This window comes from Oncorhynchus keta, chromosome 35 (genome assembly GCF_023373465.1).
Source record: "Oncorhynchus keta strain PuntledgeMale-10-30-2019 chromosome 35, Oket_V2, whole genome shotgun sequence".
In the NCBI taxonomy this organism is placed as follows: Eukaryota; Metazoa; Chordata; class Actinopteri; order Salmoniformes; family Salmonidae; genus Oncorhynchus; species Oncorhynchus keta.
In genome coordinates, this window is record NC_068455.1 from 4,315,801 (window position 1) to 4,330,294 (window position 14,494).

Consider the following 14,494-nt stretch of genomic DNA (forward strand, 5'->3'; position numbering starts at 1 on the left):
ACTATACTATATTACACTATACTACACTGCACTATACTACACTATACCGTACTATACTATACCATACTATACTACACTACACTAAACACTATACTATACTACACTACACTATACTGCACTACACTATACTATACTACACTATACTATACTACACTACACTATACTGCACTAAACACTGTACTATACTACACTATACTGCACTATACTATACTACACTATACTACACTATACTACACTACACCATACTACACTATACTATACTACGATATACTACGATATACTACACTATACTATACTGCACTATACTACACTATACTACACCATACTACACTATACTACACTATACTGCACTAAACACTGTACTATACTACACTATACTACACTATACTACACTACACCATACTACACTATACAACACTATACTACACTACACCATACTACACTATAATACACTGTACTACACTATACTACACTATACTATACTGCACTATACTACACTATACTACACTATACTATACTACGCTATACTGCACTAAACACTGTACTATACTACACTATACTACACTATACTATACCATACTATACAATACTACACCATACTACACTATACTACACTAAACCATACTACACCATACTACACTACACTATACTACACTACACCATACTACACTATACTACACTAAACCATACCACACTATACTATTCTACACTATACTACACTATACTACACTATACTATACTACACTATACTATACTACACTATACTGCACTAAACACGGTACTATACTACACTATACTGCACTAAACACTATGCTATACTATACTACACTATACTATACTATACCACACTAAACACTATACTATACTATAATATGCTACACTATACTATACTACACTATACTACACTACACTATACTACACTATACTACACTACACTATACTACACTACACTACACTATACTACACTATACTATACTACACTATACTACACTATACTATACTATACTATACTACACTATACTATACTATACTACACTACACTACACTATACTATACTACACTACACTACACTACACTATACTACACTATACTACACTACACTACACTACACTACACTACACTACACTATACTATACTATACTATACTACACTATACTATACTATACTACACTATACTACACTATACTACGCTACACTATACTACCCTATACGACACCACATTATACTATACTATACTATACTACACTATACTACACTATACTACACTATACTACACTATACCACACCACACTATACTACACTACTTGATAATACACTATACTACACTATACTACACTATACTACACTATACTACGCTACACTATACTATGCTACACTATACTACCCTATACTACACCACATTATACTATACTATACTATACTACACTATACTACACTATACTACACTATACTATACTACACTATACTACACTATACTACACCACACTATACTACACTACACTATACTATACTACGCTATACTACACTATACTATACTACACTATACTACACTATACTATACTACACTACACTATACTACACTATACCACACTATACTACACTACTTGATACTACACTATACTACACTATACTACGCTACACTATACTATGCTACACTATACTACCCTATACTACACCACATTATACTATACTATACTACACTATACTACACTATACTATACTGTACTATACTACACTATACTATACTACACTATACTACACTACACTACACTATACTATGCTACACTATACTACCGTATACTACACCACATTATACTACACTATACTACACTATACTACACTATACTACACTATACCACACCACACTATACTACACTACTTGATACTACACTATACTACACTATACTACACTATACTACGCTACACTATACTATGCACCACTATACTACCCTATACTACACCACATTATACTATACTATACTACACTATACTACACTATACTATACTGTACTATACTATACTACACTACACTATACTACACTATACTACACCACACTATACTATGCTACACTATACTACCGTATACTACACCACATTATACTATACTATACTACACTATACTACACTATACTACACTACACTATACTATACTGTACTATACTATACTACACTATACTATACTACATTATACTACACTACACCACACTATGCTATACTATACTACACTATACTACACGATACTACACTATGCTATACTACACTACACTATACTACACTATGCTATACTATACTATACTACACTATACTATACCACACTAAACACTATACTATAATATACTACACTATACTATATTACACTATACTACACTGCACTATACTACACTATACCGTACTATACTATACCATACTATACTACACTACACTAAACACTATACTATACTACACTACACTATACTGCACTACACTATACTATACTACACTATACTATACTACACTACACTATACTGCACTAAACACTGTACTATACTACACTATACTGCACTATACTATACTACACTATACTACACTATACTATACTACACTACACCATACTACACTATACTATACTACGATATACTACACTATACTACACTATACTATACTGCACTATACTACACTGTACTACACCATACTACACTATACTACACTATACTGCACTAAACACTGTACTATACTACACTATACTACACTATACTACACTACACCATACTACACTATACAACACTATACTACACTACACCATACTACACTATAATACACTGTACTACACTATACTACACTATACTATACTGCACTATACTACACTATACTACACTATACTATACTACGCTATACTGCACTAAACACTGTACTATACTACACTATACTACACTATACTATACCATACTATACAATACTACACCATACTACACTATACTACACTACACCATACTACACTATACTACACTACACCATACTACACTATACTACACTAAACCATACCACACTATACTATTCTACACTATACTACACTATACTACACTATACTATACTACACTATACTATACTACACTATACTGCACTAAACACGGTACTATACTACACTATACTGCACTAAACACTATGCTATACTATACTACACTATACTATACTATACCACACTAAACACTATACTATACTATAATATGCTACACTATACTATACTACACTATACTACACTACACTATACTACACTATACTACACTACACTACACTATACTACACTACACTATACTACACTATACTATACTACACTATACTATACTATACTATACTATACTACACTACACTACACTACACTACACTACACTACACTACACTACACTACACTACACTACACTACACTACACTACACTACACTACACTACACTACACTACACTACACTACACTACACTATTCATATCTTTGCTGTTGGATGAAAACATTTCCAAAACAGAACCTTTTCAGGAAATGGAAAAAACATATTTTACTCTCCCCTCCCCCCTTTCCCCTTCCCCTCCCCTCTCCCCTTCTCTCTCCCCTCCCCTCTCCCTTCTCTCTCCCCTCCCTCTCCCCTCCTCTCTCCCCTCCTCTCTCCCTCCACTCCCCTCTCCCTTCCCCTCTCCCTCCTCTCTCCCCTTCCTCTCTCCCCTTCCCCTCTCCCTCCTCTCTCCCCTTCCCCTCTCCCCTCCTCTCTCCCCTTCCCCTCTCCCTCCTCTCTCCCTTCCCCTCTCCCCTCCTCTCTCCCCTCCTCTCTCCCCTTCCCCTCTCCTCTCCTCTCCTCTCTCCCCCTCCTCTCTCCCCTTCTCTCTCCCCTCCTCTCTCCCCTCCTCTCTCCCTTCTCTCTCCCTCCTCTCTCCCTCCTCTCTCCCTCCTCTCTCCCCTCCTCTCTCCCCTCCTCTCTCCCTCCTCTCTCCCCTTCTCTCTCCCCTCCTCTCTCCCTCCTCTCTCCCTCCTCTCTCCCCTCCTCTCTCCTCTCCTCTCTCCCTTCTCTCTCCTTCTCTCTCCCCTTCTCTCTCCCCTCCTCTCTCCCCTTCTCTCTCCCTCCTCTCTCCCCTTCTCTCTCCCCTCCTCTCTCCCCTCCTCTCTCCCCTTCTCTTTCCCCTTCTCTCTCCCCTTCTCTCTCCTTCTCTCTCCCCTTCTCTCTCCCCTCCTCTCTCCCCTCCTCTCTCCCCTCCTCTCTCCCCTTCTCTCTCCCCTTCTCTCTCCCCTCCTCTCTCCCCTTCTCTCTCCCCTTCTCTCTCCCCTTCTCTCTCCCCTCCTCTCTCCCCTTCTCTCTCCCCTCCTCTCTCCCCTCCTCTCTCCCCTTCTCTCTCCCCTCCTCTCTCCCCTCCTCTCTCCTTCTCTCTCCCCTTCTCTCTCCCCTCCTCTCTCCCCTTCTCTCTCCCTCCTCTCTCCCTCCTCTCTCCCCTTCTCTCTCCCCCTCTCCCCTTCTCTCTCCCCTTCCCCTTCTCTCTCCCCTTCCCCTCCTCTCTCCCCTCCTCTCTCCCCTTCCCCTCCTCTCTCCCCTTCCCCTCCTCTCTCCCCTTCTCTCTCCCCTTCTCTCCCCTTCCCTGTCCCGTTCTCTCTCCCCTTCCCCTCCCCTCTCCCCTTCTCTCTTCCCTTCCCCTCTCCCCCTTCCCCTTTGCTCTCCCCTTCTCCTTCCCCCTCTCCCCTTCCCCCTTTCCCTCTCCCCTTCTCCTTCCCCTCTCCCCTTCTCCTTTCCCTCTCCCCTTTCCCTTCCCCCTCTCCCCTTCCCCTCTCCCCTTTCCCTTCCCCCTCTCCCCTCTCCTTTCCCTTCCCCCTCTCCCCTCTCCCTTTCCCCTCTCCCTTTCCCCTCTCCCCTTTCCCTTCCCCCTCTCCCCTCTCCCTTTCCCTTCCCCCTCTCCCCTCTCCCCTTTCCCTTCCCCCTCTCCCCTCTCCCTTTCCCCTTTCCTTCCCCCTCTCCCCTCTCCCTCTCCCCTTTCCCTTCCCCTTCCCCTTTCCCTTTCTCTTCCCCCTCTCCCCTTCCCCTTCTCCCCCTTCCCCTTCTCTCCCCCTTCCCCCTCTCCCCCTTCTCCCTCTCCCTTTCCCTTTCCCTTCTCCCTCTCCCCTCACCCCTCTCCCCTCTCCCCCTTTCCCTCTCCCATTTCCCTTCCCCCTCTCCCCCTTTCCCTCTCCCCTTCCCCCTCTCCCCTCCATCTCCCCTTCCCCCTCTCCCCTTCCCCCTCTCCCCCTCTCCCCTTCCCTTCCCTCTCCCCCTCTCCCCTTTCCTTCCCCTCTCCCCTTCCCCCTCTCTCCCCTTTCCCTTCCCCCTCTCCCCTTCTCCCTTTCCCCTCTCCCCTTTCCCTTCCCCCTCTCCCTTCTCCCTTTCCCCTCTCCCCCTTCCCCTCTCCCCCTTGCCCCTTCCCCCTCTCCCTTCCCCTTCCCCCTTCCCCCTTCCCCCTCTCCCCCTTCCCCCTCTCCCCCTTCCCCCTTCCCCTCTCCCTTTCCCCTCTCCCCTTTCCCTTCCCCTTCTCCCTTTCCCTTTCCTTCTCCCCCTTCCCTCTCCCCCTTCCCCTTTCCCCTCTCCCCTTTCCCTTCTCCCTTTCCCCTTTCCCCTCTCCCCCCTTCCCCCTCTCCCCTTTCCCTTTTCCCCTCTCCCCCCTTCCCCCTCTCCCCTTTCCCTTCTCCCCTTTCCCTTCTCCCCTTCCCCCTCTCCTTCTCCCTCTCCATGCTCATTCCTTCCTGTAGCATTGCGGACCGGCTGACTCTACGACACAAGCTGAACTGCAAGTCTTTCCATTGGTATATGGAGAACGTTTACCCTGAGCTAAGGTGAGAGGAGAGAGTCTCTACCAGACAGGTGAGAGGGGAGAGGGGAGAGACTCTACTGGCTAACCAGACAGGTGAGAGGGGAGAGGGGCGAGTCTCTACCAGACAGGTGAGAGGGGAGAGTCTCTACCGGACAGGTGAGATGTGAGAGGGGAGAGTCTCTACCAGACAGGTGAGAGGGGAGAGGGGAGAGTCTCTACCAGACAGGTGAGAGGGGAGAGGGGAGAGTCTTTACCAGACAGGGGAGAGTCTCTACCAGACAGGTGAGTGGGGAGAGGGGAGAGTCTCTACCAGACAGGGGAGAGTCTCTACCAGACAGGTTAGAGAGAGTCTCTACTGGCTAACCAGACAGGTTAGAGAGTCTCTACTGGCTAACCAGACAGGTCAGAGAGTCTCTACTGGCTAACCAGACAGGTTAGAGAGTCTCTACTGGCTAACCAGACAGGTGAGAGGAGAGAGTCTCTACTGGCTAACCAGACAGGTGAGAGGAGAGAGTCTCTACTGGCTAACCAGACAGGTGAGAGGAGAGAGTCTCTATTGGCTAACCAGACAGGTGAGAGGAGAGAGTCTCTATTGGCTAACCAGACAGGTTAGAGAGAGTCTCTACTGGCTAACCAGACAGGTTAGAGAGTCTTTGGGTGAGAGGAGAGAGGGGAGAGTCTCTGGGAGAGAGGGGAGAGTCTCTGGGTGAGAGGAGAGAGGGGAGAGTCTCTGGGTGAGAGGAGACCAGACTGGTGAGAGGAGAGAGGGAGACTGGCTGAACCAGACAGGTTAGAGAGAGTCTCTTGGTGACCAGACAGGTTGGGAGAGTCTGGGTGAGAGGAGAACCAGACAGGTTAGAGGGAGTCTCTGGGTGAGAGGAGAGAGGGGAGAGTCTGGGAGAGAGGGGAGAGTCTCTGGGTGAGAGGAGAGTCTCTGGGTGAGAGGGAGAGTCTCTGGGGAGGAGAGGAGAGAGGGGAGGGTCTCTGGGTGAGAGGAGAGAGGGGAGAGTCTCTGGGTGAGAGGAGAGAGGGGAGGGTCTCTGGGTGAGAGGGGAGAGTCTCTGGGTGAGAGGAGAGAGGGGAGAGTCTCTGGGTGAGAGGGGAGAGTCTCTGGGTGAGAGGAGAGAGGGGAGAGTCTCTGGGTGAGAGGAGAGAGGGGATAGTCTCTGGGTGAGAGGGGAGAGTCTCTGGGTGAGAGGAGAGAGGGGAGAGTCTCTGGGTGAGAGGAGAGAGGGGAGAGTCTGGGTGAGAGGGGATAGTCTCTGGGTGAGAGGGGAGAGTCTCTGGGTGAGAGGAGAGAGTCTCTGGGTGAGAGGAGAGAGTCTCTGGGTGAGAGGAGAGAGGGAAAGTCTCTGGGTGAGAGGAGAGAGGGGAGAGTCTCTGGGTGAGAGGGGAGAGTCTCTGGGTGAGAGGAGAGAGTCTCTGGGTGAGAGGAGAGAGTCTCTGGGTGAGAGGAGAGAGTGTCTGGGTGAGAGGAGAGAGGGGAAAGTCTCTGGGTGAGAGGAGAGAGGGGAGAGTCTCTGGGTGAGAGGAGAGAGTCTCTGGGTGCGGCCCCAATAACCTCTCCTTGCTCCTGAAGTGTACACTTGTTCACTACTCTCTACAAGTGTCAAAGCATTGGGATGGGTGGGCATAGGGTGGGCATAGGGTGGGCATAGGGTGGGCATAGGGTGGGCATAGGGTGGGCATAGGGTGGGCATAGGGTGGGCATAGGCTAGAGGGAGTTTCCATATAACTGTTATTTCCTTTTGTGAAGGGAAGTGAACAAGTGCACACTTCGGGAGAAAGGAGAGATTTGGGATACATACTATCTGCTACTACTCTCCATTACCTCATGTTCCTCTCTCTCTCCATTACCTCCTGTTCCCCTCTCTCTCCATTACCTCCTGTTCCTCTCTCTCTCCATTACCTCCTGTTCCCCTCTCTCTCCATTACCTCCTGTTCCTCTCTCTCTCCATTACCTCCTGTTCCCCTCTCTCTCCATTACCTCCTGTTCCCCTCTCTCTCCATTACCTCCTGTTCCTCTCTCTCTCCATTACCTCCTGTTCCCCTCTCTCTCCATTACCTCCTGTTCCTCTCTCTCTCCATTACCTCCTGTTCCCCTCTCTCTCCATTACCTCCTGTTCCCCTCTCTCTCCATTACCTCCTGTTCCCCTCTCTCTCCATTACCTCCTGTTCCTCTCTCTCATTATTACCTCCTGTTCCTCTCTCTCTCCATTACCTCCTGTTCCCTCCTCTTACTCCATTACCTCATGTTCCCTCTCTCTCTCCATTACCTCCTGTTCCCCTCTCTCTCCATTACCTCCTGTTCCCCTCTCTCTCTCCATTACCTCCTGTTCCCCTCTCTCTCCATTACCTCCTGTTCCTCTCTCTCTCCATTACCTCCTGTTCCCCTCTCTCTCTCCTCCTTTCCCCTCTCTCTCACCTCCTGTTCCCCTCTCTCTCCATTACCTCCTGTTCCCTCTCTCTCCATTACCTCCTGTTCCCCTCTCTCTCCATTACCTCCTGTTCCCCTCTCTCTCCATTACCTCATGTTCCCCTCTCTCTCCATTACCTCCTGTTCCCTCTCTCTCCATTACCTCCTGTTCCCTCTCTCTCCATTACCTCCTGTTCCCCTCTCTCTCCATTACCTCATGTTCCCCTCTCTCTCCATTACCTCCTGTTCCCCTCTCTCTCCATTACCTCCTGTTCCCCTCTCTCTCCATTACCTCCTGTTCCCCTCTCTCTCCATTACCTCCTGTTCCCCTCTCTCTCCATTACCTCATGTTCCCCTCTCTCTCCATTACCTCATGTTCCCCTCTCTCTCCATTACCTCATGTTCCCCTCTCTCTCCATTACCTCATGTTCTCCTCTCTCTACATTACTTCCTGTTCCTCTCACTCTCCCTCTCTCTCCCTCTCATCTCCCTCTCACCTCTCCCTCTCATCTCTCCCTCTCATCTCCCTCTCACCTCTTGTGTCTCCCAGGATCCCGGAGCGGGATGCAGTGTCCAGTGTGTTGAGACAGGGAGGGATGTGTCTGGAGAGCCTGGGTTCAGACAGCCTGGGCCTGGCAGAGTGTAGTCGAGGCTCTGGAGCGATGAGGCCACAGTCACAGGTCAGTACCATCACCCACCACTAGGGACAGATAGTGATTATGGGAGTGTTAGTATGTGTAATAACAATAATAATAATTTGTGTGTGTGTGTGTGTCGCTCTCTGTCTCTGTCTCTGTATCTCTCTCTCTCTGTCTGTATGTCTCTCTCTCTCTCTCTCTCTCTGTCTCTCTCTCTCTCTGTCTCTATCTCTCTCTCACTGTCTGTCTCTCTTTCTCTCTCTGTCTGTCTCTCTTTCTCTCTCTGTATGTCTGTCTCTCTTTCTCTCTCTGTATGTCTCTCTATCTCTCTCTCTCTCTCTCTCTCTCTCTCAATTCAATTCAATTCAATTCAATTCAATGGCTTTATTGGCATGGGAAACATGTGTTAACATTGCCAAAGCAAGTGAGATAGATAATATAGCAAGTGAATATATAAAGCGAAATAAACAATACAGTAAACATTACACATACAGAATTTTCAAAACAATAAAGACATTACAAATATCATATTATATGTATACAGTGTTTTAACAATGTACAAATGTTTAAAGGACACAAGATAAAATAAATAAGCATAAATAAATCTGTCTGTCTGTCTCTCTCTCTCTCTCTCCTCTCTCTTCTCTCTCTCTCTGTCTCTCTCTCTCTCTCTCTCTCTCTCTGTCTCTGTCTCTCTGTCTCTCTGTCTCTCTGTCTCTGTCTCTCTCTCTCTTGTACAGAGGTGGCAGCTGGTGGAGCCTCTTCTACGCCAGCAGGACATCTGTCTGGCCATCACAGCTTTCACTGCCGGGTCAAAGGTCAAGATGGAACCCTGCAACATGAAAGAACCCCGACAGGTCAGTCAGTCAGACCGACAGACAGGTGTGTATGGGACGTGGACCAGCCTCTCCTCTCCCTACGGTCCCATCAGCCTTCCCATTATACTGGCTCCCGAGTGGTGCAGCGTTCTAAGGCACTGCATCTCAGAGCTAGAGGCATCACTACAGACACCCTGGTTCGAATCCAGGCTGTATCACAACCGGCCGTGATTGGGAGTCCCATAGGGCAGCGCACAATTGGCCCACGTCGTCTAGGGAAGGCCGTCATTGTAAATAAGGATTTGTTCTTAACTGACTTGCCTAGTTAAATAAAGTTTAAATAAAATAAATACAAATGGTGTGATGGAACACTGGTCAACAGTAGTGCACTATATAGGGAATAGGGTTCCATAGGGCCCTGGTCTAAAGTAGTGCACTATATAGGGAATAGGGTTCCATAGGGCCCTGGTCAACAGTAGTGCACTATATAGGGAATAGGGTTCCATAGGGCCCTGGACTAAAGTAGTGCACTATATAGGGAATAGGGTTCCATAGGGCCCTGGACTAAAGTAGTGCACTATATAGGGAATAGGGTTCCATAGGGCCCTTCCACTAGGGGGTTCCCTGGTCTAAAGTAGTGCACTATATAGGGAATAGGGTTCCATAGGGCCCTGGTCTCACTATATAGGGAATAGGGTTCCATAGGGCCCTGGTCTAAAGTAGTGCACTATAGGGAATAGGGTTCCAATAGTGCAGGGTTCCATAGGGCCCTGGTCTAAAGTAGTGCACTATATAGGGAATAGGGTTCCATAGGGCCCTGGTCTAAAGTAGTGCACTATATAGGGAATAGGGTTCCATAGGGCCCTGGACTAAAGTAGTGCACTATATAGGGAATAGGGTTCCATAGGGCCCTGGACTAAAGTAGTGCACTATATAGGGAATAGGGTTCCATAGGGCCCTGGACTAAAGTAGTGCACTATATAGGGAATAGGGTTCCATAGGGCCCTGGTCTAAAGTAGTGCACTATATAGGGAATAGGGTTCCATAGGGCCCTGGTCAAAGTAGTGCACTATATAGGGAATAGGGTTCCATAGGGCCCTGGTCTAAAGTAGTGCACTATATAGGGAATAGGGTTCCATAGGGCCCTGGTCTAAAGTAGTGCACTATATAGGGAATAGGGTTCCATAGGGCCCTGGTCAACAGTAGTGCACTATATAGGGAATAGGGTTCCATAGGGCCCTGGACTAAAGTAGTGCACTATATAGGGAATAGGGTTCCATAGGGCCCTGGACTAAAGTAGTGCACTATATAGGGAATAGGGTTCCATAGGGCCCTGGTCTAAAGTAGTGCACTATATAGGGAATAGGGTTCCATAGGGCCCTGGTCAACAGTAGTGCACTATATAGGGAATAGGGTTCCATAGGGCCCTGGTCTAAAGTAGTGCACTATATAGGGAATAGGGTTCCATAGGGCCCTGGTCAACAGTAGTGCACTATATAGGGAATAGGGTTCCATAGGGCCCTGGTCAACAGTAGTGCACTATATAGGGAATAGGGTTCCATAGGGCCCTGGACTAAAGTAGTGCACTATATAGGGAATAGGGTTCCATAGGGCCCTGGTCAACAGTAGTGCACTATATAGGGAATAGGGTTCCATAGGGCCCTGGTCTAAAGTAGTGCACTATATAGGGAATAGGGTTCCATAGGGCCCTGGACTAAAGTAGTGCACTATATAGGGAATAGGGTTCCATAGGGCCCTGGTCAAAGTAGTGCACTATATAGGGAATAGGGTTCCATAGGGCCCTGGTCAAAGTAGTGCACTATATAGGGAATAGGGTTCCATAGGGCCCTGGTCAAAGTAGTGCACTATATAGGGAATAGGGTTCCATAGGGCCCTGGTCAACAGTAGTGCACTATATAGGGAATAGGGTTCCATAGGGCCCTGGTCAAAGTAGTGCACTATATAGGGAATAGGGTTCCATAGGGCCCTGGTCAACAGTAGTGCACTATATAGGGAATAGGGTTCCATAGGGCCCTGGTCAAAGTAGTGCACTATATAGGGAATAGGGTTCCATAGGGCCCTGGTCAAAGTAGTGCACTATATAGGGAATAGGGTTCCATAGGGCCCTGGTCTAAAGTAGTGCACTATATAGGGAATAGGGTTCCATAGGGCCCTGGTCAACAGTAGTGCACTATATAGGGAATAGGGTTCCATAGGGCCCTGGTCAACAGTAGTGCACTATATAGGGAATAGGGTTCCATAGGGCCCTGGTCAACAGTAGTGCACTATATAGGGAATAGGGTTCCATAGGGCCCTGGTCAACAGTAGTGCACTATATAGGGAATAGGGTTCCATAGGGCCCTGGTCTAAAGTAGTGCACTATATAGGGAATAGGGTTCCATAGGGCCCTGGTCAACAGTAGTGCACTATATAGGGAATAGGGTTCCATAGGGTCCTGGTCAACAGTAGTGTACTATATAGGGAATAGGGTTCCATAGGGCCCTGGTCAAAGTAGTGCACTATATAGGGAATAGGGTTCCATAGGGCCCTGGTCAAAGTAGTGCACTATATAGGGAATAGGGTTCCATAGGGCCCTGGTCAAAGTAGTGCACTATATAGGGAATAGGGTTCCATAGGGCCCTGGTCAAAGTAGTGCACTATATAGGGAATAGGGTTCCATAGGGCCCTGGACTAAAGTAGTGCACTATATAGGGAATAGGGTTCCATAGGGCCCTGGACTAAAGTAGTGCACTATATAGGGAATAGGGTTCCATAGGGCCCTGGACTAAAGTAGTGCACTATATAGGGAATAGGGTTCCATAGGGCCCTGGACTAAAGTAGTGCACTATATAGGGAATAGGGTTCCATAGGGCCCTGGACTAAAGTAGTGCACTATATAGGGAATAGGGTTCCATAGGGCCCTGGACTAAAGTAGTGCACTATATAGGGAATAGGGTTCCATAGGGCCCTGGACTAAAGTAGTGCACTATATAGGGAATAGGGATGCTGGTCTGGTCTAAGGTTAGCCTCACAGCTACATAGGATCTCAAAGGGAATCACATTTCTATCTAAGCCATATGTCAGTCAGGTTAATGTTGAGACCCTATCTAAGCCATATGTCAGTCAGGTTAATGTTGAGACCCTATCTAAGCCATATGTCAGTCAGGTTAATGTTGAGGCCCTATCTAAGCCATATGTCATGTTAATGTTGAGATCCCATCTAAGCCATATGTCATGTTAATGTTGAGATCCTATCTAAGCCATATGTCATGTTAATGTTGAGATCCTATCTAAGCCATATGTCAGTCAGGTTAATGTTGAGATCCTATCTAAGCCATATGTCATGTTAATGTTGAGATCCTATCTAAGCCATATGTCAGTCAGGTTAATGTTGAGATCCTATCTAAGCCATATGTCATGTTAATGTTGAGATCCTATCTAAGCCATATGTCATGTTAATGTTGAGATCCTATCTAAGCCATATGTCAGTCAGGTTAATGTTGAGATCCTATCTAAGCCATATGTCATGTTAATGTTGAGATCCTATCTAAGCCATATGTCATGTTAATGTTGAGATCCTATCTAAGCCATATGTCATGTTAATGTTGAGACCCTATCTAAGCCATATGTCAGTCATGTTAATGTTGAGATCCTATCTAAGCCATATGTCATGTTAATGTTGAGATCCTATCTAAACCATATGTCAGTCATGTTAATGTTGAGATCCTATCTAAAGCCATATGTCAGTCAGGTTAATGTTGAGATCCTATCTAAGCCATATGTCAGTCATGTTAATGTTGAGACCCTATCTAAGCCATATGTCATGTTAATGTTGAGATCCTATCTAAGCCATATGTCAGTCATGTTAATGTTGAGATCCCATCTAAAGCCATATGTCAGTCAGGTTAATGTTGAGATCCTATCTAAAGCCATATATCAGTCATGTTAATGTTGAGATCCTATCTAAGCCATATGCCTCTCCCTCCTCTCACCCCTGCCTCCCTCCTCTAACCCCTGCCTCCCTCCTCTCACCCCTTCCTCCCCCTCTCACCCCTCCCTCCCTCCTCTCACCCATCCCTCCCTCCTCTCACCCCTCCCTCCCTCCTCTCACCCCTCCCTCCCTCCTCTCACCCCTCCCTCCCTCCTCTCACCCCTCCCTCCCTCCTCTCACCCCTCCCTCCCTCCTCTCACCCCTTCCTCCCGCCTCTCACCCCTCCCTCCCGCCTCTCACCCCACCCTCGCTCCCTCCTCTCACCCCTGCCTCCCTCCTCTCACCCCTGCCTCCCTCCTCTCACCCCTCGCTCCCTCCTCTCACCCCATCTTTCTGCCCCTCCTGTAGAAGTGGAAGCCAAAAGGGCCGACCCTGCAGCACGTGGTTAGTGGTCTGTGTCTTGACAGTCAGCTGTCTGTTGGCCCTCCTGCCATCACTCAGTGTCGGCCCCAGCTGGCCAGTCAGGTCTGGGAACCACAACTCATCACCTGATTACCTGAAACCTGGTGGCCGGAGAGAAGAGTAGGAGGAACTCTGGTGGCTGGGGAGAGGAGGAGGGAGAGGAGGAACTCTGGTGGCTGGGGAGAAGAGGAGGAGGAGGAGGAACTCTGGTGGCTGGGGAGAAGAGGAGGAGGAGGAGGAACTCTGGTGGCTGGGGAGAGGAGGAGGAAGAGGAACTCTGGTGGCTGGGGAGAAGAGGAGGAACTCTGGTGGCTGGGGAGAAGAGGAGGAGGAGGAGGAACTCTGGTGGCCGGGGAGAGGAGGAGGAGGAGGAGGAAGAGGAGAAACTCTGGTGGCTGGGGAGAGGAGGAGGAGGAAGAGGAGCAACTCAGGTGACTGG

The 14,494-nt window shown here is 47.8% G+C and overlaps 1 protein-coding gene and 2 long non-coding RNA genes across 22 annotated transcripts in view; 2 read left to right on the plus strand and 1 right to left on the minus strand.

Moving 5' to 3' along the window:
- LOC118379853 (polypeptide N-acetylgalactosaminyltransferase 16-like) overlaps positions 1-14,383 on the plus strand; it is a 69,002-nt gene extending 54,619 nt beyond the window's left edge. For both annotated transcript variants that reach the window (XM_052496080.1, XM_052496079.1), the window contains exons 12-15: positions 5,729-5,812; positions 8,757-8,886; positions 9,585-9,701; positions 14,002-14,383. In XM_052496080.1, coding sequence (XP_052352040.1) covers positions 5,729-5,812; positions 8,757-8,886; positions 9,585-9,701; positions 14,002-14,145 — 475 coding nt within the window. In that variant the 3' untranslated portion in view covers positions 14,146-14,383. The remainder of the gene's footprint in view (positions 1-5,728; positions 5,813-8,756; positions 8,887-9,584; positions 9,702-14,001) is intronic.
- LOC127915713 (uncharacterized) lies at positions 7,517-8,750 on the minus strand. Of its 15 annotated transcripts, none has more exons than XR_008091763.1 (5): positions 8,395-8,750; positions 8,267-8,344; positions 8,121-8,172; positions 7,804-7,959; positions 7,517-7,699 (listed from the first exon to the last, which is right to left on the minus strand). It is a non-coding gene; the product is annotated as an uncharacterized LOC127915713 (long non-coding RNA). The 15 variants fall into 15 exon arrangements; XR_008091760.1 differs by having other exon boundaries at positions 7,517-7,751; XR_008091759.1 differs by having other exon boundaries at positions 7,517-7,673; positions 7,752-7,959.
- LOC127915715 (uncharacterized) lies at positions 12,894-13,649 on the plus strand. Of its 5 annotated transcripts, none has more exons than XR_008091769.1 (4): positions 12,894-13,007; positions 13,043-13,081; positions 13,370-13,452; positions 13,567-13,649. It is a non-coding gene; the product is annotated as an uncharacterized LOC127915715 (long non-coding RNA). The 5 variants fall into 5 exon arrangements; XR_008091770.1 differs by lacking the exon at positions 13,043-13,081 and adding an exon at positions 13,152-13,190; XR_008091767.1 differs by having other exon boundaries at positions 13,370-13,630.
- Positions 14,384-14,494: the final 111 nt, after the last annotated feature.